The 26,732-nt window shown below is 39.4% G+C and overlaps 1 protein-coding gene across 1 annotated transcript in view; it reads right to left on the minus strand.

The window, feature by feature from the left end:
• The window catches only part of SLC36A4 (solute carrier family 36 member 4), a gene marked incomplete at both ends in the record, with an annotated part of 123,927 nt that overhangs the window by 94,636 nt on the left and 2,559 nt on the right, over positions 1–26,732 (minus strand). The window contains 5 exons of the mRNA XM_082337932.1: positions 9,545–9,629; positions 11,231–11,326; positions 12,658–12,746; positions 13,664–13,754; positions 14,528–14,651. Coding sequence (XP_082194058.1) covers positions 9,545–9,629; positions 11,231–11,326; positions 12,658–12,746; positions 13,664–13,754; positions 14,528–14,651 — 485 coding nt within the window. The remainder of the gene's footprint in view (positions 1–9,544; positions 9,630–11,230; positions 11,327–12,657; positions 12,747–13,663; positions 13,755–14,527; positions 14,652–26,732) is intronic.

Raw genomic sequence — 26,732 nt, forward strand, 5'->3', positions numbered from 1 at the left:
TTTCCATTGTTTCAAACAATCCACAAACTCAGGAAGACAGAATTAATTTAGAATTCTTTTCTCTGTAACAAAAAGCACTAGACAGATTTTTTCATTATGAAAAAGGGAAAGATAAAAGATACAATCCTGCAACCATATGTTTTCCAGAAATCTCACTTTAAATGAAAACAGAGGACACAAGTCATTATGGAAACACTGAGGGTTTCCCCCTTGCAAGAATCCTAAGTGTCACTTACAAATCTGTTAGTTTTCATTAAGGTAATATTTTTAGAAAGCTACTAGGAAGAGCTAAATAGATTTAGAACTGAATTCCAGTGAATTCACGCAGCTACAATAACTCCACTTTGCCAAGCAGTATGTCAAACACTTAACCAAATTAATTCCCTAATGCCACATGAAGTAAAGCTGTCTGTAGAAGTTTCCTGCTTTCCCACCATACTTAAAATAGAAATGCAGAACAAGCTTTTCACTTTAATAACAGTCTCATGTGTTTACTTGCTTGCATGCATTTGCAGGTAGCCAGAGCTGCTCTCCACACAAGGACGTGCAAGAGGGTTTTCCAAGACTTACAATGTGATTTGAGCACGTGAGTCCCATTGAAAATCTCAGCTACAATAAATATGTAACGTAGCATGCCTTCAATTCATACAAATATCTAGCCTGATGAGCTATTATAAAAAAAAAAGTATTTCTTCCTTAAAAAAAAAAAATAAAATAACAGCAGGTGGGATACAGTTCAGGTTCTAAAATACATTTTTAAAACACCACAGTATAAACCAGCTTCTACTCAAATCATTTGAAGCATTCAACCACTTCAGTTTTTTCTTAAGACAGAGGCATTCCATTTGTATACACAAACCCCAACATAAAATTCCTAAAACTAGAAATATTTTATTTTTTTCTGTTAACACCACCAAATTCCAACTAGATATTCAATGGGAGTTTACTGGCTAATACAGCTGGAAACTGTAATGTACAATATTCTGTATAATTCTACTCAAGTTCAGGTCTACTGTGATCAGCTACCCTGATGACGGGCTTAAGATGAGATCACGCCTCCATGTGGTGTCAGGTAAGTGTGGTCATACGAAACAGCCTCTATAATTATCTGCCTTTTACTTTCACAAAAATACTGAGGAAAGCACAGAGAAAGAACATACTACAGCTGCACACAAACTCTCCACAACCATCATCAGATGAATGAATACTGATGCAGAATCAGCAAAACACAGCCAACTAAAATGAGCAGACTGCGACTCCCTGGCCCTAGCTTCCCACCTCCCATTTGCACGTTTCAGATATGAGTTATAGCCCTACAACAAACCAGAGCACTGTAGTCTGCTTTACAATACTGTAAGCATGATACCCCTTCTCCCCGCACTCTTCCCTGCCCCAGCATTCACCAGAGGAAGGAAACAGAGGCTAAATGGATTCTCAAAAACGTCATGACTTGCAGCAGACTGCATCAGATCCTGTTCCTTGAAATACAGTTTAAAGAAAGAAGTCAGGGCATCAGACATTCTAGCTGGGAGGGAAAAAAAGAAAAAAGATGAACTCCTGAACCTGCTCAGCACAGATTAATATTTTGAGTAAACCAGATTTGCAATCACAGTTGTCTTGAAAAGCTATGAAAAGCACCTACTTCTTCCATGTTTTTAACACAAAAGCTGCAATTCTAGGTGTGGAATAAATGCCAGTTCTACAAAATTCACAAAGTCTTCCTGCTACCCCTTCCTCTCTTCCACACCATCTCTCATTTGAGCCACTCTGCCTTGTCAAGTCTCCTATCTACTACACAAAACATTGTATTCTCAACAGTCTTCCATTACCTCATCCAAAAATGGAGGTTTGGATTCACTGAATCATAGGATAATTTAGGTTAGATGGGACCTCAGGAGGTCTATAGTCCAATTGCTTGCTCACAGCTTCATCAGCTATGAGGGCAAACCAGATTGTTCCTCTACCCATTCTCCAGCTGGGTCTTGAAAACTTCTAAGGATGGAGACTGCACAGTCTCTCTGGACAACTGGTTCCAGTGCTTGACTATCTTTTCTTTGCCTCAGGTCAGAAAATGCTGTGTTATTTTATGACCACTTTCTCTTGTCCTCCGACTTGACCTCAGTAAAGAGTTTGGTTCCATTTTCTAGACAACCTCTTCGCAGTCCTGGGGGGCTGCTGTTAGGTCCTCCAAAAGCCAGTTCTTCTCCAAGCTGAACAAGCCGAGTTTCCCCAGCCCTCACAGGACAAGTGCTCCAGCCCCAATCATTTCAGCAGCCCTCCCCTGAACTCACTCCAGTTTGTCAATGACTTTCCGGCATTGGGGATATCCAAACCTTGACAGAGTATTCTAGATGTGACCTAACAAATGCAAAGTAAAGGATGATAATCACTTGCCTCAATCTACCAGCAATTCTCCTGTTCACACAGCCCAGGATGCTGTAACAGGTTTCCTTTGCTGGCAGGGCACACTGCTGGCTCATGACCATGACCACTGCCTTCTGAGCCTAACCATACAACCAGCATTTTTTTTTTCCACAGCTAGCTGTCCGTCCATCCACCCACCCATCCATCCAGACCATAACAGCCTTACTTGGATACAAGGATATTGTCAGAGACAGCATGAAAAATCTTGCTAAAGTCAAGATGACATCTAGTGCTTTCTCATCATGTACAAATTCAGACTTTTTTTCTTATAGAAGGCAATCAAGTCGGTCAGTCCCTTGGTAAATCCATGCTGACTGGTTCCAGTCACCTTATTCTCCCTCATGTGCCCAGAAATGTGCTCCAAGAAGACTCAATCCCTGATTTTCAAAGGGACTGAAGAGAGGCTGACTGGCTTGCAATTCTCCAAATTAGTCTTTTGGCCTTTTATGAAGATAAGTACAACATTTGCCTCTCCTCAGTTCTCAGGGAACTCCCCCGCTGTACCGTCTTTCAAAGACTTCAGGTTTCTCCCAGCACTCTTGGATACAGCCCATCTGGTCCCAGACTCCCTCCTTTCTCTTTGTCTTCAGAGTACAGCAGTAACAGTGCTTTAACCAGATTTCAACAGTATAAGGCAGGGTAATTCCTTACTCTCTTCCCATCATCTTTGCTCTGTGTGATCGCAGCTGTCATCATATAAAGGTATTTTGTAACTCTACTCAGAAAATGGAACAAACCCTATTTATTTGTCATAGCCTTCACCCTAGTGAGATTTGACCAACCCCAGAGGATTATTCTGCTCTAAGTCTTTAGATAAATAAAAAAAGAAAGTCAGAGCCCTACCTGAAACAGCCCTGCTTCCCAAAGCCTATCCTATGGAGGATTACAGCTTTGTATAGAGAAAAAACACATGAAATGGTTAGTTAAGTTCCACTTATCCCCTAATAACTGCTGAAAGTGCACACACTTAGCCCAGGCAGAGTATTTTAGAGATCAGCTTGCCATCGGATGAAGAGGTTACTGTGAACTGTAACACTGCTAAACACAGTGGTATCGTCTGGGTGAGGAGGAGGTTTCTGAAATTTACCCTCCACTAGCTATAACTTGCATCCAGCAGAACGTGAAGCCCATGACTTCCAAACTGGTATTTCAATTTATTAAAAAAAAGAGAAACTTTTGCAAGTTTCAGTTCAACTGTTGACTATTTCATTATGACCATTATACACAGGTTTTTGCATTACTAAAATACTTTGGGAGTGAATACATGCATATGTACACATACACGCATATGGATATACCATATATATATATATGGATATACCATATATAGTGTACACATACATGCATATGGATATACCATGTAACTGATACTATGGACACAGTTATACTGACACAAAAGCACAAGAGAACAGTTTATTCACTTTTGTGGATATATATACACCTTTTAATCAACTTCATATCAATAAAGCAGCTTTAACAACATCAGTCAGGGCAGTACCACTTATGGGTTTAGGCAAGGCCACAGGAAATACCCATACTGCAGAAGTGGATTTTGAGACATGACAGAATAGTGATTCTGTACATTGACTAAGAAGAGGCACACCAGATAAGATCCAGCAAAGGTTAATCTTGTAGGAGAGCTAAACAAACAGGCAAGAGTGACTGACAGGTAGAAGAAAGCTGAATCAGAAAGTAAAATGCAAAAATTATAAAAAGGATCACTATTCTCCCTCTTGGAGTGGACCAGCTGGCTGTGGGAGATTTGACAGTGAAGACCGGCAGAGGAAAACTCTAATGAAGATTATTATACTGATTTCTTCAGGTGCAGGCTAACATTACTGTCACTATGAAAGTGTTTTACTAGATTTTTTTAAAAAATTAATCAGATAACACTCAAAACTGTTCTAACAAGTAACAAAACACAAAGCAGCATGAGGACTTTTTTTTTTTTTAAACTCTTTCTCATTTGCTGTTTAGCTCAGTGCAAGATGATCGTGTTAGGATGGACTGTGACTCACTACCTGTCTAATCTAGTCTCCTAAATATTAGAATTAATATCATCTCGGATTCCTATTCTGGACAACAATCACTTTCAGTCTCCTGCTGCTCTCTGCTAGCGCATCACTGCACATGGCAGTCATGCCGGACCAAGAACAGCAGATATTATATCTGTCTTTTTTCTAAACAAAACCACATAATCTGAAATATCATTGGAAAGTCAGCCAACTTAGACAAATCTTTTCACTTACCCATCCAATGGGTCTGTTCTTGAAAAAGGCATACATACACTCTTTTGTATACATCACAGAGCCCAGTGAATATTGTTCAACTTCCAATCTGAACACACATTATCTGCATTTTGTTCTGTGCTTCATGGCTGTACTTGGGAGTTCCACAAACATTTCCCTAAACCACATTAGGAAATATCATTATGGTTTTAGAAAGGAAGTACACAGCCAGTGAAGTCACTAGGCAGAGTGATTACAAAGGCTAGTGATGTCCCCAGTCACAAGGTGACTTCATCAGAAGTCACTTCAGTTATTCATGCATGAACTCACATGATGGCGTGATGTCTGAAACAGCTTTCTGTACAGGAGTGCTTCACCTAATGTCTCATTTGCATAGCCCAAGCACAGCATCCACCAGCTTCAGCTGTATCCAGGAAGACCAAATGCTTGTGCAAATCTGGTTGTCAAGATTCCTTATGTCAGGCACTCAGAAAACGACTAATGCACAACTAGTGACTGCAGAAAATTCAGTTCAACTGATGAACATGCTTCTTACACGAATTCTCTCAGAAGCAAGAAATAATTCCGTTTCCTTAGTCTCTTCAACCGAGACCACTGTTTCCTTGCCTGTATCCCAAAACCCGCTCTTTCTGTCACAGTCTATGGACTTTTCAACATCTAGTGGGATCAAAACAATAGTCTTTGAATTCACTGGTTCCTCCTAATTCCTTCCTTATTCAGCTCAGAGCAACAGCCAGTACAATACACAAGGCCAGATTGGGCACAAAACCAGTATGTTATCAGGCAGATAAAGACTATATTATAATCCTGTAATTTGGCATGAACAAGCCAAAGAAATGTTTCACAGTTCATTTAGTTATGGTACTGAAATGAAAATTACTCAGTACTCAACTTTGTAACATTTTTAACACTTCTAGTTTTATGTCTAAGTACAATTTCCTAAGTTTGGGGAGTTTTTTTCCCTTTTACAAAATCTGGGGGGGGGAATCGCAATTCCGTTACATAGCATCCCACTGATGGGTCGTCTTCAAAGTGCTAAAGATCTAATAAAGTGCTCCCACACAGTAAGAACATGTTTTCATTTTTTACCTTTATCAGCAAACAATGAGAAAAGGACACTTTTCCAGAGAACTCAGCAAATATTCATGAGCAAGCTGGTAAATGCCAAGACTCTTGACTTAAGGTCTTCCATTGCTCAACCAGGGAAAGCAAAGTAACTATGGCATGAAAGGGCCCCCATGAAAGGGCCATGCTCTTTTGGGCACAGATTCTTTTTTTCTCTCCCAGTGTGTTCCTGCTCCTGTCTTGCTGCTGTCAACCTCCAGCTGTTTGTTCCAGTTTTACCATTCCTCTCCAATTCCAGACACCTTCACCTGTAAGCCCCTTATTTGCATGCTGCCAGACTTAACCAGAACTCTTGCCACCAACCTGAGTTTCTTTGGTGCCCCAGGAAAATATTCCTTAGGAAAAGCTTCACTTGAAATTTGGTATAACTAGAAATAGGGTCTTGTAGCATAAAGTGTCTGGAAAACACTAATGTAATGCAACCAACATTGTTATAATCCCACAGGCACTAATCAGAAAAGATTTAGCACCAGAAGCTATGCTGCATATCCATTAGTGAGAGGGGTATATCAAACATTTCACAGAATTCAAAAGATGAAATAAATATTTAGACTCACATGCACCACTGTGTGTCTAAATAAATATTTACCTCAAAGTAATCTGGACAGATGAATATTCCATTCATGTGCCAGAACCATTTTAAAATGCTTTGTCACATCTTAGTTCTCTGAAACAGTAAGTAAAGTGAAGGAAGAGACTACTAAATTTGGGTTAGTACTAGTTTTAACTAAAAATATCAAAGGAAAGATCTCAGTGGAAGTTCCCACTGGTTCCAGTGGGCTTAATTTGCACATGCCAACATGCAAACATCATCAGAAGAGTACGGACCAGAATGCAGAGGTATTGGTCAGGGAGTGATATTAGTAACATTACTACTATGTTTTTCCTTTATTTTAGTTCCCCACCCCCCCATTGCCTCTAATCACCTGCCTCATCCTTCCACTACCCCAAATAATTAGATGTAAAGCAGTAACGATTTGTGTTCTTTGGTGCCCTCTACGGGACAGATTTCTGCAACATAAAGTTGCCAGGAAGAAACCGCAGCCTTCTCCCTTGCAGAGGAAGAGCACGGGGCAATCTGAATCAAGTACACTTGGAAGCGGGACTTCTGAATTGCTGATGACTTTAATTCGTTCACGGGGTACGTGTCGTGGGTCTCTGCAGCCACTGCTTTTGCAGAGGTTGCTTTTCTATAAGATCTTGCAACCTTTCTTCAACAAAGCAGCAACAGGATTCACGAAAACGTTTTGTTTTTTTCAAAAATCTACAAAAGCCCAGGTCAGTAAGTGTTCAGTCTTGCCTTCTGCTTAAGGTCAAAACATATATATAATAACTGGTTGACCAGATATGTATTTGATAGGAAAGGTTTCAATTTGAACTTACATTACAAAGGATGCAATAAAAATCCCCACTTCAGAAGGCCAGCAAAAGGACATCGGATGTAAAATTGGATTTTACGGTATTGAGATAGATTGTGACAGTGGGACTGTAGTTTTTAAGGGTTTGGTGGTTTTTTTTCTCTCCCAAGATGCAAATTACAGAGCATTCAGCTTCCAAACACAGGAATCCACCTCGTCTTAACAGAATCTTATTCCGCAGAACTTGGAATACTTTTTAAACACAATATAAACACTCATCTACAAGGGGAGGAAAAAAACATAGTATCTTCTATGTACTAACTGCCCAAGGGGACACTCTTCTTCCTAATTAAAGTAGGTTAAGCTATGCCAAGACACCTTTATTCTACCTTTGGGGTAGAATAAGAGTCCATATGGATGACTAACGCTCAGTAACCTGCCATACCTTATTCCTCACCCACTTCACTAATTGCAGAAGCACACATGTTTAGACACAGGCCCAGATTCATCCTCATTAGCTTTATGTCAAGCAACTAACCATAATCTTACAAGCAGAAAACACAGCAGAGTACATTAGTAGAGTTCTGGCATCTTAATGAGCCCACGAAGGAGAGACCAGCACAAGCTCAAAGTGCCTGTGGCTCCTGTGCTGGCTGACCTCCCACAGACTACCTGCTCGGACACACGAACCGCTGACTGCACCTGCCGGGTGTGCAAAGAGGAAGGACCAGCAGACATCAGGGACCCTGTCAACAGAAAAATCTCCACCAATGAGAAAAAGAAGAGCTTAGAAGGACTGGAGAACGAGAGGCAAAAAACATGGATGAAAGCAGAAGCAGCTGTCATGAAAGTGATAGGCATGGTTTTGTTTGGTTTTATCAGTGACGGATGGTTGTGGGGGAGAAAAGGGATATTTTACTGAAAGGTTTGGGGGTTGTCTGTGAGGTATATAGGTATTTGTGGTTGTGGGGGTTCACTTGCAATTTTTAATTGACTTTTTTATAAATATGGCATGACAAAATATTTGTAGACATCCTTAAATAAATCAACTTGCACAAATGAATCACAGTATTTTTCTAATAATTAATATTCAATCCACTTAAAAAATATATTGAAATGTGTTTGCATATGTTTAATATTAAATAGTATACGTGTAATAGTATTTACAGTAAAGCACATGAAATGCTACATGAGCAGTGCTATTTAATATTTTCATTAATAACACAGATGATGTAGTAAGCACGGTTTAAACATCTATTCCAGAAGGAAAGTGAAAGAATGCTGAAGAATAGGATTAAAATTCAACCTTGAGAACTGTTCAAAATCAATCCGGTAAGGAAAAATAAAGGGTTCTATAGGTAAGCAGAAACCATCTGTACAGAAAGAAGAACCAGAAGAATTGCCTAGAATGCAGCTCTGCAGTAAAGGATTGAGAGATCACAGTGGATCACAAGTGAACCATGAGTTAGCAATGGCATGGTCCTGCAAAATGACCATGATACTGAAGTGTCAAGTCTGGAATATGATCTGTAAGACCTGTGAAATAACCTTTCAGCTCTATTGGTCACTAGCAAAACTTCAACTTGAGTAGCGTAACCAACTTCAGGGATAAAACTTGGGGAAAAAAGAGAGAGATGTGACCAATGAAGAGCATTCACAGAAAAGTAAGAAGAATTATTAGATTCTATCATGTCTCCCCTCTATCTAATAGAGGGGAGACATGATAACAATATTCAAAAATATAAAAGGTATCCACAAATAGAAAAGAATAAATTACTTATAGCTAGAATACGAACTAAAGAACTTACAATGCTGATAAGAAATTTTAAGCTTCCAAAAGAGGAAGCTGTCTAACAGATAAGAAAGCATTGGAACTGACTACTTAGGACGCTGCAGAAATTTCAATGTCAAGCGTTTTTAAGAACAAAAATCAGGATTGGTTTAGATACAATGGATTCTATGGCAGATGAGACAATTCCAGAAAAGGGAAGAGACTGAACAAGAACCAAAGAAAGATTCCAGTGACCTGAAAAGGGAATAATATGCCCAGGAGGTCAGGGGAAAAAAAGGAAGTCGGCAAAAGGCCTGGCAAAAGACCAGTTTCAGCCTTATTTTCTATCATTTCCACAATTAATTTTTAAATTCAACAAACAAATCAGAGGGCAGTGAAGCCACAAACACTTGCACGAGATCTGAATTTAGTTCACCTTGCACATTGCTCCTTTTTACCAAAAGCTCTGTTGTGGAAACCATGGTAGAACCCATTCTGTGCATCTCTCAGCTTCACATTTTAGAAGTAGTTCTGTTGAACTTTATAAGGATAGGAAATAAAAGTGAGGAAAAATGAATTTAAAACCATAACTGTTTCCATACAGTAACATTACTCACTTGTTTCACATTTTCTGCCAAGAACACAACATAAACGCTACAAAATCCCAGCTGTGTTATCACTAGGAAAAAGTCAACAATGTACCTGGGGAAGAAAAAACAAACACACATTATACTTAGGATCCAAACGATTAACCCATTTCTACCTAATACACAATTACTACTCCTTTTTACAGTAGTCAAAATGCTGGATTCAAATGCCACATTAATCTTATGAGCACTGCAATGCAGGTTCTTCTTATGGCAAAACAGAGGGCTTTTGTATGTGTTTGTTTTTTAAGGTAACATTGAGTAGACATAGAAGTTTCTCAAAAAAAAAAAAAAAGAAGGTACTCACGTATTTTAAAGTAACATAAAATGAAATTCAAGGTTTTAACAATGTGGTACAAATATAAACAACAGACATATATATTCAATGCACATATAAATTCTGCTGGGGTCTCTTAGCCCCACACAGCAGATTTCCACCAGGACCAGAGACTAAATGTCTTATACAGCCTAAGTTATGCAAGTTTCAGCAATTCAAGGTAACAAACATTTTCACATCTTTCTAAGTGTATCTATATCAATGTATCCAAATACACATTCAGGCACTGAAAAAAAAACCACTCTAAACTATGGTCCAGATTGGTTTTGAAAGTTGTTATACACAATGGTGGCCTGAAGACACGCTGTAATGAAACTCTTTGCTAGAGCCAGGCATACAGCAGAGATCTGCCTCAGAGAAGGGATCTGCTGCAGCACAGTGTCTCTGGAAATCAAATTGCCATTTGTGGTTTGTAACTCTTTGGTGCATTACAGGATTGCCATTATATTTCACTACAAACCAATTTGCCCTCTAATTGAGCTCTACTCCATTCCTACGAAGTCATCACAAAATATCTTAAAAGACTAGCGCCCCTTTTTGTAATAGCTAATACACATGATGCAAGATGCTGCATGCTTGAAAATAACAGGATCAAAAAATAAAGTCTTTCTCAAACAAGGGAAAAAAACACTTTAAATTAACATTGAACAACATATCTGACTTTTTGAGTTTCACTACTGTGTAGTCATACCATAAACTCCATAAATAACTACAGAGCAACAAACAGCAAAGAAAAAATAATGGTCTTTATTAAGAGAGGGATAAAGTATTTAAGAGAGACAACAAGCTACTAATATCTGCATGCCATTATTGCAAAATATAGTAAATATTTCTTCATTATTTGTATGTTCTATTTAAACAGAAATCAAAGAATTGCTTTGCTTCCTTTCAGAATAAATACACTGAAGTAATTTACATTTGCAGTATCAACCTGCTTAAAGAGTGAACTCTGATGCAGAGAAGTGTGGTTACAGTAAAAGAGAATGAAAACTTAAATTACTTCACTACATTAGACGATACAGAATGCATTTCTAGTTATACCACATCTTTTCCTGTACTACCAAATGGAATTCTTTTCTTCAGAGCTCTCGTAGACCTGAAAATTGAAATGCCTAACAGAGAGAGATGCTCCCCAATCCTCTCATGTCACCACTACTGGCTGCAGGAAATAACAAATAGCACTGCATAAAAATATTTCAAGCACGGAGAACACATTCTTAAAGCAGGTAACATCTTAGTAAAAAGCAAATCTCCTAACCATTCCAAGTGTAGCCATTAATTTTTAATAACAAATTTATTAAAGTCTAATGCAAACATACCGTCCCCAAGAAGCTCGTTTCTGAAAAGCAGTCAGAGGCCCCACTTCCATGGCGTAACTAACTGTATCACTATACCCCAGTGAGGATTTTTTCATCCTGAAATCAAAGAGTGAAGAAAGAACGGAGTTACTAGAAACTATGAGAGCCCAGATCCCTACCTTGAAAATGCTGGTGGCCTCCCAGGGTTACAATAAGCAATCACCTGTGGCACCATTCTGTGGCTGCTGAACTTTAGAGGTATGGTTTGGGCTTCTTTCCCCCAGGAAGGGCTATTCAGCACTCTACAAGCATGTGAACCACAATGCTGCTTCCCTCTAATTCAACAGTACTAAATCAGTTTCTGACAGAACAACTTTCTTGATAAATTAATCCAAAATTAGATTCCTGTAATATCAGCTTAAGAAATTAATCTCAAACCTAAAAGTCACAAAGAACTCCAACAAGATTCAACAGAATTTCCCATACAAGCAGTCAATCACAATTGTTTCAGTGATCTTCGTTTTATGTACATCTTCAAAGGCCATTCAAAATTACAGAGGAAAAAGCAAAGAATTCAGGAATGGCAGGATCCCTTCACAGTACAATATCACATTAAACTGATAAGATAAGTTTTTCCAGCTACAGGGACACAAACAGTTTTGTGTTTCTATTCAGTTCAGAAACTTCATTGCACTTTTTAAATACAAGACCCTCCCACTGCTTCTCTCTAACACCTGACAGTAAGATAAAAATGTTTAATAAAAGTCATTATTAATCAAAATACTCTTATCAGTCAAATCTGAATAACTGCTTCCCCCCAGTATTGTACATCTCACTTGGAGGACTCTCTAGTGTTTATCTGCTCACTAGCATCTTTTTAACACATTCCTTCAGCACTACAATTTTGAAAAACCAAGCTGTCACAATCCAAAGAGACAGAGCTCACATGTAATCCTGAAAGACATTAACAGCAATTCTTAGTTTGTCTTTTATTCCTATAAAGTACTTATAAACTGGTTATTTATAAATTGGACACTTTTCAAAGCTATGAAGATTCAAAAGCTATGAAGAAAGTTATGAAGGTAAAGAAGGGCTAAAGGTCCTGAAGCTAAGCAATTAAAACCACAATGAGAAAGATGTGATTATTTGCCAGCTAAGACAGGGAATGGGATACTGGGCAATACAAGTTAAACGAACTTAATTTGGTGTATGAGCAGAGAAGAAATATTTTTTCAATGTATTAAAGCAGTGCTGCACAAAGCACAGCTATCATTTATAGTTGCACAATAAGAATTTGAGTGTTGTTTCTTTGAAGTACAAGATTCTGATCTGAAGAAACTGCTACAGCATCAGGACATTCTGTAGGCCAAAACGTAGAAATAGAAAAGAAGAAAGAAAAAAAAAATAATACTCAAACTCGGCAACAGAATGAGTAGTTCCACATTTACCTCTGACATAGACAGTGGCTGCAACGTACCAAGATGTGCATACAATGAACTGATATAACTCCTATGAACACAAGGCTGATTGGTCCAATCTGGTATGGAAAAAAGAGGGAGGACATGGGAGATAAGCAGAATTTTTCATGAAAATATGCTGGGGGAGAAATCTTTACATGCAAAAATTTCACAATGTAGCAAATATATAAAGAATTAAAAATTTTATGCAACTGGATTTTTTTCCCCTTTCAGAGGAGGATTTGCTGCTGATGTTTTATGGCATTCCTTATTTTTAGTTCACTACTTGACAGAAGGATACTCAGGGGTGATCAAGCCATAAATACCAAATGGGCATGAACAACTTCACTCCTCTAACAGCTTCATTAAGATATTTGCCAAAAAATTTGTCAAGAGAGAAGAATGCATATTGAACCACTTTAAAGTGGCAATGTTAATGACAATAAAGGTTTCTTTCCTTTAAATTAAATTAAATTTACCCTGCCTTAAGAAATGTGTTGTTTGTTACCCAGTATAAATTAGCCTGTGCTATGGCCTGTTTCTGCAGAAACATGAGATTGATTTAACAAGCTGACGCTGCATCCTAGGACATACGATCTGGCTAGAGAGAAGTCTGACAAAGACAAGACAACCCCATAACAATTCCCATGAGACATCATAGGAGTCTGAGTAAATCAAAATCTTTCTTTTTCTGACAAAGCTTTTGTTTTCCACAGAAAAACACCTTGGCTAAGCAAAATTACAATACATGCTATGAAGTCTTCAGAGTGAAGTGGCAACTGTAAAAAAAAAAAAAAAAAACACAAAAAAACAAAAAACACTCAATCTTCAGTAATAATTTCACCAAACTAAAGAGAAAAATAGAACACAACTCTGTTGAAGTTGGCAGTTGTTGGCAACAAAACCTATGGAGATTCTAGTTTTCCAGGCTCAGAGACATATCTGTAGACCTTTCTAAATAATTTTTCTAATCTACAAAAGAAAGCTGAATTCTTACCACAATGCCAGCATTTTTTATTGCAAGTGGAAGACCAAGAAGCCCAGTTCCAATGTTTCCTTTGAGGAGGTGCATAAGTGTTTGTATAAAACTGAGGATAAGAATAGAAAAAGTCACATTAGAAGCACACTCAAATTGGTGGGGAAAAAAAAAAAACACCAGAAGAAAAACAAACCCACACTCTCTATCATTTATTAACATACAGGGATAATTTGTGAATTTCAACTACTGTAAAGTAGTCCAGCACATTCAAAGAATGATGTTCTTAATCTTTAGATGTGAGCTCCCTCCAGCTGAACATACAAGTCTGATCTTCAGTTCCTTCCTCCAGTTCGTGAAAGGTTATTTGCTGTGCAATTTTATTGTCCTTCTGCCTCAGAGTCAAAATTACCAAGTTTCATCAATGCTATTTTAGAATCAATAACATTCAAAACAATTATCAGCTACAAATCACAGTTCTGACAATCGAAGTGTATCAAAAGAAAAAAACCAACCCTTTACACAATCTTCCAATTAAACTTTAACAAAATAGATTATTTACAAAGTCTTCTGAAGTTTCTTTAGGAAAAAATAAAAATCAATCAAAATCTTCTTTAAACAGTGCTTGGATTTCGAGTGACCCACTCACTTTACAAATGGGCACCTTGGAATATTTTACAGCCAGTACGTCCTTAGCTTCCAGAGAACAGAGAACCTACTCAAAATGGGCTGCTTTTTGGCAGAACTATGCGAAGTCCTAAAGTATAACAACAAAACTGCACTGTGGGTGCAAGGAAACTCCTTAAGAGTTCAGTAAACTACTCATTAGAAACAAGCTGGAGGCAACAGTTTTTAACAAGCTGATACTTAAAGAGTAATACATACGTAATGCCTTCTTCATTATCAAGCTGGTAATGCTTCTCAACTGGCAGGAAATTATTTTCATGCTCCTCATCTGAGATGCCATCTGAATTTTGTTCATCTATTAAAGGCTTCATTACTTCCATGTCTATACAACAGAGTCAACACAAAATAAGCATTAGAAACAAACTTATAGTTTAGAAGTGAAACATGACTTAAACAATTTGCTATGCTGTGAGGTTTATGGGTGTTCCTAAATACAAAGCTGAACTAGGCAGACAGATATGTGCGCCACAAGTTTGCAGAGGAAATTCCCTCTTATAGGGACACACCGTCTCATTATTATCATCATCTTCATTATTACTATTATGGACAAACACTACGGTTTTTCATTAAGAAAAACAACTTTGTATCATCAAGAGGGTGATGGTTTAGATCATTTCCCAACCTAAGACAACATACAGCAAAACAGAAAAGTCATCCGTTATTACAAAAGCTATTGTTAAACTAAGTGTTTAGTCTACTCTCCATTTCTCATCAGTGGTGAGTGAGGGCACCCCCCAGACTTATCCCATGCTAAAATGGAGAGGTAAGGCATGTACCCCAGAAGAGGTCTCCAGCCACCGGCGAGAGAACGAAGATAACAGAATTAGGCTGCATGCTTTGAAAGCTGCAATTTCATGAACCTTTTAAAGTAGCACAAACTGCCACCGCAGTCAACAAATGCAATCCCACCATCCAGCTAAACAGCAGCACCAAGCAACAGCGAGCAGCCAGTAGTGAACAAAATCACCTTTCAGCAAACTAACAGCTTACACCAGTTTAATGCTGATTAAATTACAACCATTTTTAAATAACCACAGTTAAGCAAAACAAATCCTGCCAAGATCAAAAAGATTTAGCTTACACTTACCTACCACAGTATCCATTCATAAAATGTGTTGAATAAGTCTCAACTTCCATCATTTTCACCAAAAAAGAAATCCCTGTGATTTTAACATTTTCTATTTAAAAAAAAATTACTGAGTATTTCTAAGTGTGCAAGAGCATACCTTACTGAATTATCACATTTACAGAACTCTGAAAACATTGAATACCGCAAAAGACACCAGCTACATTAAAACATGCCTCATTATTCAGCAAGCAAAAATATTTCATAGTTTGAGTGAACATTAAATACCTTAACCATACTAAGCTTATTTATTTTGTAAGAAAAATATAGATGCTATATATATTCACAGATGAATACCTGTGAAATCTGTAACACCAGTGAGATTGTAGAAGCATTTAAAAGAGAGTATGGACAACTGGCATCTTTGAAGCACATAGTGGCATATGAACCTGCCAAATACGAGTTTTATTTTGGGGAGTTATTATGGTCAATCTGATAAAAATTACTACTTAATTGGAAAACAAGATACATGCAGAAAACTAGACAAAAAATACAGAACATACATACTGAAGATTAGCCATTGTATTGAGTTTGGGCGGCAAGGTTTTGGTAGCCAGGGGCTACAGGGGTGGCTTCTATGAGAAGCTGCTAGAAGCTTCCCCCATGTCCAATAGAGCCAATGCCAGCCGGCTCCAGCATGGACCCGCTGCTGGCCAAGGCCAAGCCCATCAGCAACGGTGGTAGTGCCTCTGGGATAACATATTTAAGAAGGGGGGAAAAAAACTGTGCAACAACAGCAGCCACAGAAAGGAGTGAGAATATGTGAGGCACAGCCCTGCAGACACCAAGGTCAGTGCAGAAGGAGGGGAGGAGCTGCTCCAGGCACCAGAGCAGAGATTCCCCTGCAGCCCGTGGGGAAGACCATGGTGAGGCAGGCTGTCCCTCTGCAGCCCATGGAGGTCCACAGTGGAGCAGAGATCCACCTGCAGCCCCCGGAGGACCCTACGCCGGAGCAGGTGGATGCCCAAAGGAGGCTGTGACCCCATGGGAAGCCCACGCTGGAGCAGGGTCCTGGCAGGACCCGTGGACCCATGGAGAGAGGAGCCCAGGCTGGAGCAGGTTTGCTGGCAGGACTTGTGACCCCGTGGGGGACCCACGCTGGAGCAGTCTGTTCCTGAAGGACTGCACCCTATGGAAGGGACCCACGCTGGAGCAGTTCGTGAAGAATGGCAGCCTGTGGGAAGGACTCACATTGGAGAAGTTGGTGGAGGACTGTCTCCCGTGGGAGGGACCCCACGCTGGAGCAGGGGAAGAGTGTGAGGAGTCCTCCCCCTGAGGAGGAAGGAGCGGCAGAGACAACGTGTGATGAACTGACCGCAACCCCCATTCCACGTCCCCCTGCACCACACGGGGGAAAGAGGTAGAGAAACGGGGAGCAAAGTTGAGCCCAGGAAGAAAGGAGGGGTGGAGGGAAGGTGGTTTAAGATTTAGTTTTTATTTCTCATTACCCTACTCTGATTTGATTGGCAATAAATTAAATTAATTTCCCCAAGTTGAGTCTGTTTTGCCTGTGACGGTAACTGGTGAGTGATCTCCCTGTCCTTATCTCAACCCACGAGCCTTTCGTTATATTTTCTCTCCCCTGTCCAGCTGAGGAGGGGAGTGATAGAGAGGTTTTGGTGGGCACCTGGCATCCAGCCAGGGTCAATCCACCACAGCCATTCAACAAATCATTAACATTTTTATGAAACCTTACAGATGTGTAACCCATCAGCAGGGCACTGAAGCCAATCCTAAGCAAGAGGAACTTATAAAGAAAAATTGTAGAACAAGTGTAATATATCCTATAAAGCAGAAGGTAGCTTATCCAGATAGTTAAAATTAAAAGCATATAGCTCAAACTCTCTTGAAAACAGCAAAGGGTCATCTGAATTTGGTGTCAATAGTTGAAAGCCAGTAACAAAAGCATTTGACAGAAGCAAAGATGCCCAGTGGAGAGCAAAATCAGAGGTCAGACACTCAAACAGAAAGTACACTGTAAAACAAATTTATACTCAGTGATAGTCTAATTATACAAGTCAAGACAGACTTAACCATCTTTCACTACATGGCCTATAGTCTATGAATTGATCAAAAGAAGGGTCAGCAAAGAAGTTCCTTCCCTCCGCTCCCACGGCACTGTGCTGACTGGTTCTTGAGGATGCCACGACCACCCTCTCTCAGCTCCGAGTCACTGCTGGGCTCATTCGACACTCACCGAGACCTGCGTCCTCTACTTCTGGAGTAAAAGTCTGTCCCCTCAGGGGTCAGAGGAAGCAAAGTGCCAATGCTGGAAGTTTCACCCAGTGGGCAACTGATTAGGCTCATTTTCATTTTTTAAAATGTTGAGTCTAAACTAACAATCTGAAGTGTTTTCACTAGCAACAACCCAAACTACAAGTTTGCAAAGTCTGTGATCACATGAAATTCAACAACATATAAAAGAAATCATCGTTAAATTACTTTTCCAGTTTTGACTCCACCACACTTTGTAGGACGCTGTTTGTAATGCTGAACGACAACACGCAGCAAGTAAGGTTCCTATTTAGCAGTATGAGGGGACCAGCACGACTCTTAGGACCAACAGCACTGGTGAGTATCAGCAACTGCTCAGTCAAGGGAGAAAAGCAAATTTCTCTTCTTCCATTCCAGCCTGATACTGAAACATTTGATATATACATACATCAACACTGTTTACCACACAACCAGACCACACTCGGAAGAATCTGAATTTTATAGACATCTTATTTTACTTTTCTCCCAACTTCTTGACCCTTCTGATCACAAAGGTGAATGGATTTAGACATACTCAAGCATTCCCCTCTTTTTTTAAGTAATAAGAATTTTTCTAAGACAAGCTATTTTTTCCCTCGAAAATTCATCTGCCCATGCCTAAAGCCATCAAGTCATCTATGCCATTTAGGCATTGGATCAGGCTGCCCAGGGAAGTGGTACAATCACAGTCCCTGGAAGTATTAAAAAAACGTGTGGATGTGGTGCTTAGGGACATGGTTTAGGGGTGGACCAGGCAGTTAGGTTAACGGTTGGACTCAATGATCTCAGAGGTCCTTTCCAACCTTAATGATTTTATGATTCTGCCTCAGGGTTATCGTTGTCACTATCCCAGCTCTGATAATTACTTAACTTACTGTCCTGTCTAGAAGTGCTAAGCAACTCACTGCTCTGCAGAAACACAAAATAAGAAAACAGCCTTTACCCTAAAGAGCTTACAATCTAATAATCCTCAGTTCACCTCCTGTGTTATTTTTTAAAGTTTTTTTTTTTTTAAACCATTTGTCATTTTTAACTTTTCCTGTGAAGTAGCTTTGTAGCCTACTAAAGGATTGCTTCAGAGTAGGCTGTCCTTAAACAAGATTGCTTTTGAGTGTTTTTTTATGGTTTATTCTGTCATCTATGTAAATACCAGTCCTGATTATTTCAGTACATTCCACAGATGCAAATGAAACATTGTACCAAATAAGCCCAAAGCAAAATACATATATTTGCAATAACCGGTAGATTTAATTCACACAAGAACATCTTAAAACAAAAAAACAAAAATTTAAAGCACTACAGAACAAGATTTCAGTATCAAAATCTTTAACAGTAAGAAATTTTAAAGGTATTTAGAGAACCTTCAAAGAAGTTCAAGTACAAGTCTATTTTTCCTAGTTATCGGTATTCCATCAGACACCATTGAAGAAGTTACCTACTTCTTTGTCACCACAGAACAGCACAATCAGACTGGCAAAATGCACTGAATTTTTCTGGGTTCTACTCTGGCAGGAAAATAAAATAGCAGCTATTTAGAAACTAATGCATAGCATCTATGTAAATTCTAGGTTACATCATAAAAAAAAAAGGTTTCTCCCCTGTGTACACTAAAGAAATACACAATTCAATTCTTATTTTCCACTCTGCCATTACAAAATACACAGAACAAAAATGTTTACTATACTCTTACTAGACTCTTGACCAAGATGACCTGAACATGCATACGTTCACCCTCATGGAGCATACTTTAATCTGGAACTCGCCTTCCTTGCTTTCAGGATCTTCAACTTCATCATCGTCACTGCAGCCAAGGCTGCCATCCATCTTCTTCCATATTCATGAGTAGCAGAACCAGCAACACGTTTTCCCTAGTTGGCTCATTAAGCGCTTGCATGAAAGAAATCATCCTACAAGCACTTCAGAAAAATCCTCAATTCCTTCGGCCCTGCCACGTTGCCTCCCTAGGAGGTATGAGGTAGTAAAAGTCCCCCATGAGAACCAGGACATGTGAACGGAAGGCTTCTTCTAGTTGTTTAAAGAAGGCTTCATCCACCTCTTCTTCCTGGATTGATGGTCAGTAGCAGACACTCACCTTCCCATTCCCCTGGCTGGCATTACCTCGGATCTTGAGCTGTAAGCTCATTTGTCCCACACAGCAGTCGACTGATTATGACAAAAAGCAAAGCATTTTTGGATGTAAGAATTAATGGAATAGAAGGAAGATATATGCAGGTCAGACAAAATATGCTGTCCTGATTTATTGAAATTTGTTGTATTTGTCATGGAAGACTAAGAAGAACAGGATGACAGATAACCCATGAAATGGAGGAGATGCTGTCTTTCCAGATGGAATCATCATTCAAATAGAAGCCAGCCTCTTCACCTATGAGACTAAATGCCTGACCATTACCCCTTTTCTTCATCTTCGCCTTGGCTGACTTACCTGATCTTCACTTAGGAAGGAGATGATTGCTTATGTTTTCCTTACTGCCTTCTCAAAGAGGCAGGAAGAAAGCTCACACTAAAAGATTTACACCAGTGATCCATTTCAAAAAGCCAGTCTCGACCCTAGCTGATGAGCCTGCTCCTGCCTCTCCATCCTTCACACCACACATGCCATCCTTGTATATTTAAATTCTTAAGTCCCTTTGTGCACCACCACTTCCAATACATTAATTCTTCTGGGAAAAAATCCTTTGCTATTTGAAATATCAGTAACCACTGTGCTTTTCAGGGATGCCTCCTGGACAAACAGCAGGTCACTTGGGTAGTATACGACTTCTCTGTCTGCTATTGATAATGGTAAACTTGAGCTTTAAGGAGACGTCTACATGAGCATGATAAAGTTTTTAAGTACCTTTCACATACAATTTTCACTATGCAATTCACTCTTTGAGATCGCAACCAATTATGTGACCTACTATAACAACAAAAGAAAGACAACCAGCTTCTCCACCAAACGACGTTATATGCTAAGTTTTTTAGTCCGTACTTATAGTCAATATAAACCTTTAAAGGTTTACGATCTTTAAAGATCATCTTGTTCGACCCCTCCGCCATGGGGAGGGACATCTTCCATCTTGCTTAAAGCCCTGTCCAACCTGATGTTCAACATATCGAGGGGGCATCAACAACGTATCTGGGCAACCTGTTCCAGTGACTCACCACCCTCAGCAAAAAAAATTTCTTCCTTAATGTCCAATCTAAGTCTACCCTCTTTCAGTTTAAAACCATTGCCCCATGTCCTGTCACTACAGGCCCTGGTAAAAAGTCTCTCTCCATCTTTCTTACAAGCCCCCTTTAGGTATTAAAAGGCTGCAATAAGGTCTCCCTTCTCCTCTCCAGGCTCAACAACCCCAACTCTCTCAGCCTTTCTTCACAGGAGAGATATTCCAGCCCTCTGACCATTTTCAGGGCCCTCCTCTGTACCCTCTCCAACAGGTCCATGTCTTTCCTGTGCTGAGGGCCCCAGAGCTGGATGCAGCACTCCAGGTGGGGTCTCATATGAGCAGAGCAAAGATCACGTACACTGGGAACTTTATACCGTTTCCTAAGCCAACAGCAGTGTCATTGTATCACTTTTATAAAGTTTGCATGAGGAGAGATTTTGCATTTCCAATCGTGAACTGCTAGAACACAGAGAGTAGAAGTGCCCCTCTTAAGGAAAGGGGTAAGAAAAAAGAAGCAAAAACTATAGCTACACACAAGTCACGTACACTAACCTTTACTGGCCTTGAATTTTTGCGATGGAATATTTTGTCCTCATGCTATTTCTTGAGCTTTCACTTAAATGATTTCCTAGACAAATGATCTTCAAGCATGCACAACTTTTACAACATGTTCTTCTTTTTCATCAAGGCATGCTCTGCTGGATCCACTAAATTATCTCCGTATCAAAATACCATATAAATACTTTGGGTTTGATTGTTTTCACCTTTGTGCATTTGCTTCCATGACATTACATTTCTTCTCAGCCTTGTAACTATTCATTTTTTCTGCATACAGTACAAACATCTATAAAATCTTCTTTGTAACTTCTCCTTAAGCCGTTTGCAATATGCTGTTCTGTACTTGAACCTTTCTGCAGACAGTCTGACATCTCAAGATTCATTGGTAAGATTCAGGAAGACCCATAAAACTGCAAAAATCACAATGGAGTTCTCTGAACTACAGCACACAGTCTCTCACAAGCAAGAAAAACAACTGTAAGCATCTGCTCTTGGCATATTTTCTTATTCCAACTTTAGACCTCTTCAAGCATAGTTGTCCTCCTTCATCACTGCAAGGTCTTCCACACTACACAATCATCTTAACCGAAAAGGAAGGCAACAGTGAATTTAATATAGCCCCCACTTTTTAACTTAAGCCACTTGGGTAAAGTACCTGACCATCCTTTCAGGGTAAAAATGGTGTCTAAATATGTTGTCGTGGTTTAACCCCAGCCAGCAACTAAGCTCCATACAGCCACTTGCTCACTCCCCCCCAATGGGATGGAGGAGAAAATCAGAAGAGTAAAAGTGAGAAAACTTGTGGGTTGAGATAAAGACAGTTTAATAGGTAAAGCAAAAGCCGTGCACGCAAGCAAAGCAACACAAGGAATTCATTCACTACTTCCCATCGGCAGGCAGGTGTTCAGCCATCCCCAGGAAAGCAGGGCTCCATCACACGTTTGTCTTCCCAAGTAACCATTACGCCATCACTCTGAACATCCCCTGCTTCCTTCTTCTTCCCCCAGCTCTATATGCTGAGCATGACGCCATATGGTGTGGGATAGCCCTTTGGTCAGTCGGGGTCAGCTGTCCCAGCTGTGTCCCCTCCCAGCTCCTTGTGCACCCCCAGCCCACTCGCTGGTGGGGTGGGGTGAGGAGCAGAAAAGGCCTTGGCTCTGTGTAAGCACTGCTCAGCAATAATGAAAACATCCCTGTGTTATCAACACTGTTGTCAGCACAAATCCAAAATACAGCCGCATACTAGCTACTGTATAAAAAATTAACTCTATCCCAGTCAAAATCAGCACACACGTTTGTCATGGCGGTTTGAATATTTCTTTCTAAATCCTGGGGAGGTATAAGCTACATATTTTTAGTATCTGTTTTCCCAGACCATTCTGCTATTTTCTTAGTGTCACTTATGCAACAGAACATCTCAATTTCATACTCAATTGCCTTCCCAGCTGGAAGCCGTGAGCTATCACTGACAATGACAGAAAAGCAACGCATCATAAAAAATATTTACTTTGAAAAACCACATTAAAGTTTTATTTACAAAGCGGCTCAATGTACAAGGCAACACATTTTGCATAAAACTTGAGTCCCAATAGCATGGGACCTCCTATGTGAAAGGAGCAGCTGCTATTCTGTAGTCACTACATGCAAGAACTGAAAGTTTTCTGCACACATAGCACTTTCTGCTACATATTACAGTTATTTACATTCTGCTTTCAGTACACATCACGCTAACCTGTCCATCATCACTGGTTTACAGGTTGAAATGAATGAAGACTTGAATGTCAATAAAAATTAATAGAATGGCAGGATCTTAGGCATTTCTTTAAACGTGCTTCTTTCAAACACAGCTAAGCAGAAACCAGACAACATTCATGTGCCAAGCTGGTAAGTGTCAAAACAATGTCTTTACAGGGAACTTCCTTATGTGACGAACCAAGCACTGGCTGTTCCAGAGCGAAAGGAAGATTTCACCTTACTTAAACAGTTAAAATGGGTCTATTTGACTACAAAGAAGGCGATTTTTTCCCCAAATGTCCCACTAAAAAACTTTTTAAAGCTGCATTCAATTAAAACAAACATCTGTATATATTTCTTTTTACAGATACAATCTTTGCCAACCTTCATTGCACAGTATTTGCATTATGTAACTGATTTTATTGCTATTAGTTTACCACACTGATGTACTTCTAAAACTTCTAAAATGCTGATCAAATTGATAGTCCTTAAAAGGAAAAAGAAAAAAAAGTTCATCTAATGCATCTCAAAAATATAACCAGGCCTTCCAAAGCTCCAAGACCACTGCCATCAGCTTTTCTCTGACTTGGTAGCTGGTCACAACAGCAGCAAAATTGCACACAACTAGAGCACATTAGGAGGCTTAACTAATTTTCTATGACTGGCCTTTTTTACCAAATGAGAGGGATTTATTTTAACCCAGTTATTATGCAGACATTTATTTGTCTGAGCACACGCCTGGAAACAAAGAAATTCTTTTTTTCAAAACAAGATTCAAAGCAACAAATTTGAACTTAATATAGACAACAATAAAGAAAAACATTACTATTGTTAAATATACTACCCCATACCACGCAAATTAAAGTTATATGTCCTTTATGTATATAGGTCACAGTAAGTCTTCAGAAATTTTGTGTACTGCTACAGACTAAATCTCTTGCCTCTAAAATATATTTGCAGGTCAGCAGAAAAAAAAACAGTAGAAATCCAAGACGACTTCTGAAGAAATTAAATCCAGAGTGAAAGAATCTGATTTTAGACCAAGCACCCAGTAGAACGCTGTGCCTGTAAGACTCCACAGAACAATAACCCTTTAAAATCTACATCCATTTATCTACATTTTTTGTTTTGTGGGACTAGTACATAACCATGATAACAGTACCTTGAAATCTCTTCAACCATCCTTTAGCATACCAGTCCTGGGCAACAGATACAGAGGGAATTGGAGTAGATTAGGTCGACTATTTACCCACGTTGTCAGAAATAGCTTAAATTAGACCTCAGAATATCCGCTTCCTATCTGTATGCTCGGGCTGGCAGTTTGTTCATCCTATTCTAACAAAACAGCTCATTTGAGAATAAATTCTACTAGAAGAGTTTTAAAACACAGCTAAAAGCAATCAGCACCAACCCATAATTGTGGTAACTACACTTACCACAGGTTCCCCTGAAATACTGCGTTATATAAAATACTCCAACAAGGCTATTTGGTCACTATTGTAGCCATATAAATGCTCTTGAATTGCCTCTTTTCCCCATCATTCCTCCATTATCCCATGACTGGCGTATAGCTTTGACCTAAAAGATGTGAATCCATTAACAGTAATGGTACTGGGACATAATACAAGGTTTGGATCGTGCAACTTTCTAAGCATGGGGTTTTGTTCCATAATAGATCTCTAATGCTGGAATACTGTGGCTATGTCCCTCTTGTACAGTCCATATGCACACTGACATCCAGATCTGTGTAACATCCGCATTTAATAGATCCAAACTTGTGGTCTAGAGCAAGGCACCAGGCAAGAAAGCTTGAGCTCTCTGTGCCCCATAAAGCAGATATATACTCACAAACCAGAAGAGCAAGTGCTTTGCACACTTGGACCTAGCCTGAAATTAACTATTTTGGAAAGTCCACAGTCACTGCCAGAAAATCGGCATGGAATACACACATTGACTTTGATTTCTTCCTAGAAAGGTCCAATATGTGCAGTTTAAATACGATCTCAAACTCCAGCTACAGGAACAGCATACGCATGCCATACCTGAATCAGAGGTGAACCGGCTGCCTGCTGTCTCAGAGCACATGGTGCAGAGCACACCTCAGCCTACCTCAGGTCCACGCTCCACCAAGCTGTCCAGACTATGTCCAAACACGGTACGCTGTTAATGATCTGATCCAGTGCTCAGTCACAGGATTCACTGAAAATTTTGCATCATCTTTATTCAGCAAAACTAAGAATGAGGAAATTCATTTCTACACACCCTTTTGTTTTTAGCCAACATACCAGCCAATTTTCAGCCCTGTCTTTCCTTCAGCGAATATGAATTTCTTTTCTCCTCATGCCACCACAAAAATCTTTTCAGATCAAATGCTGTCTTCAGATTGTCTGTAAGAGTCATTTAAGTATTTGTCATTGTTTCTGCTTTCTTCTGTGAACACCCATGTAAGAAGGATGCCAAAAAGCTCTGCAAGTACTGCTGCTATCAAGCAAGGCAACACAAAGTGCATTTCAACTTCTCCCAGAATTACCACTGCAGTGTTAAATTGATTCCTTAACCCACTGGAGAGATAAATCACCGATTCATTACAGCTACACATCACACTACAATCATGCATAAATGTCAATACTGTATCCTCAAAGACCTCTGAAGAATTTCAATCACTAGTCAACCCCTACTTACACAATGAGCTTAAATCTGTAGTATTTAAATTGTTATGACCAGTATTTCCATTTTGTATCTTCCAGTGTATTTTTCTATCTCCTAGAATTTGCCAGCATCTTGCCAACATTTATGGACATACTGCCAAAGAAACCTTTGAACCGTTACTAAATGTACTTAATTGTAAAGCTTTTATAGCACACTCAAGTAATCCTCTGGTTCAAAAGCTCTGCAAAGAAATGAATTTTCACTGAGAACTTTTTAGTTAATTTTTCTATACTGCTCAAGCAATTAACACTTGCAAAATTAACTGAACCTCTTAGCACCACAAGGGATAAAAGTAATCTCCATCAATGATTTTCATTTTATGGGTGAAAGAGAGGCAAAGGATGAAGCAGTTTGCCAGGGCTGCACAGCAAGTTAAAGGCAAAGGAGATACTAAAAACAAAGCCAAATACAATCTCCCATTGTTCCTTCAGAAAAGGTCACCTCCCAGACAAACTCCTATCTAAAACCCCTTTTCCAAATCCAATTTAGCAATATGATCTGGGTTTTTTTTCCTTGAGGGTTTTGAAGTCAATGTCATTGAATAGAAAGAACTGGATTTGACATATAAGTATAAAAAGATTCGGGGGACAGGATATAGCTCATCATTGTTTAAGTCAGCTGTTTTCACTCATTCATGGGAGATGGAACATACAGGTCTTATTGGAGCGACACTTCACATGTATATTAAACACTTCGCAAAAACAAGTAGGCAAAGGGGGTCTTGTAAATACTTCACTGTTCAGTCAGCTTCTACACAAGAACATGCTAACATGGCCAGAAACACAGCACAAGATTCACAGTCCTGTGAAATGTGTTTATTGAACAGAGGGCGACCCAGTGTCTCTGTAATAGG

Source organism: Platalea leucorodia (genome assembly GCF_965183815.1).
Source record: "Platalea leucorodia genome assembly, chromosome: 2".
Classification (NCBI taxonomy): Eukaryota; Metazoa; Chordata; class Aves; order Pelecaniformes; family Threskiornithidae; genus Platalea; species Platalea leucorodia.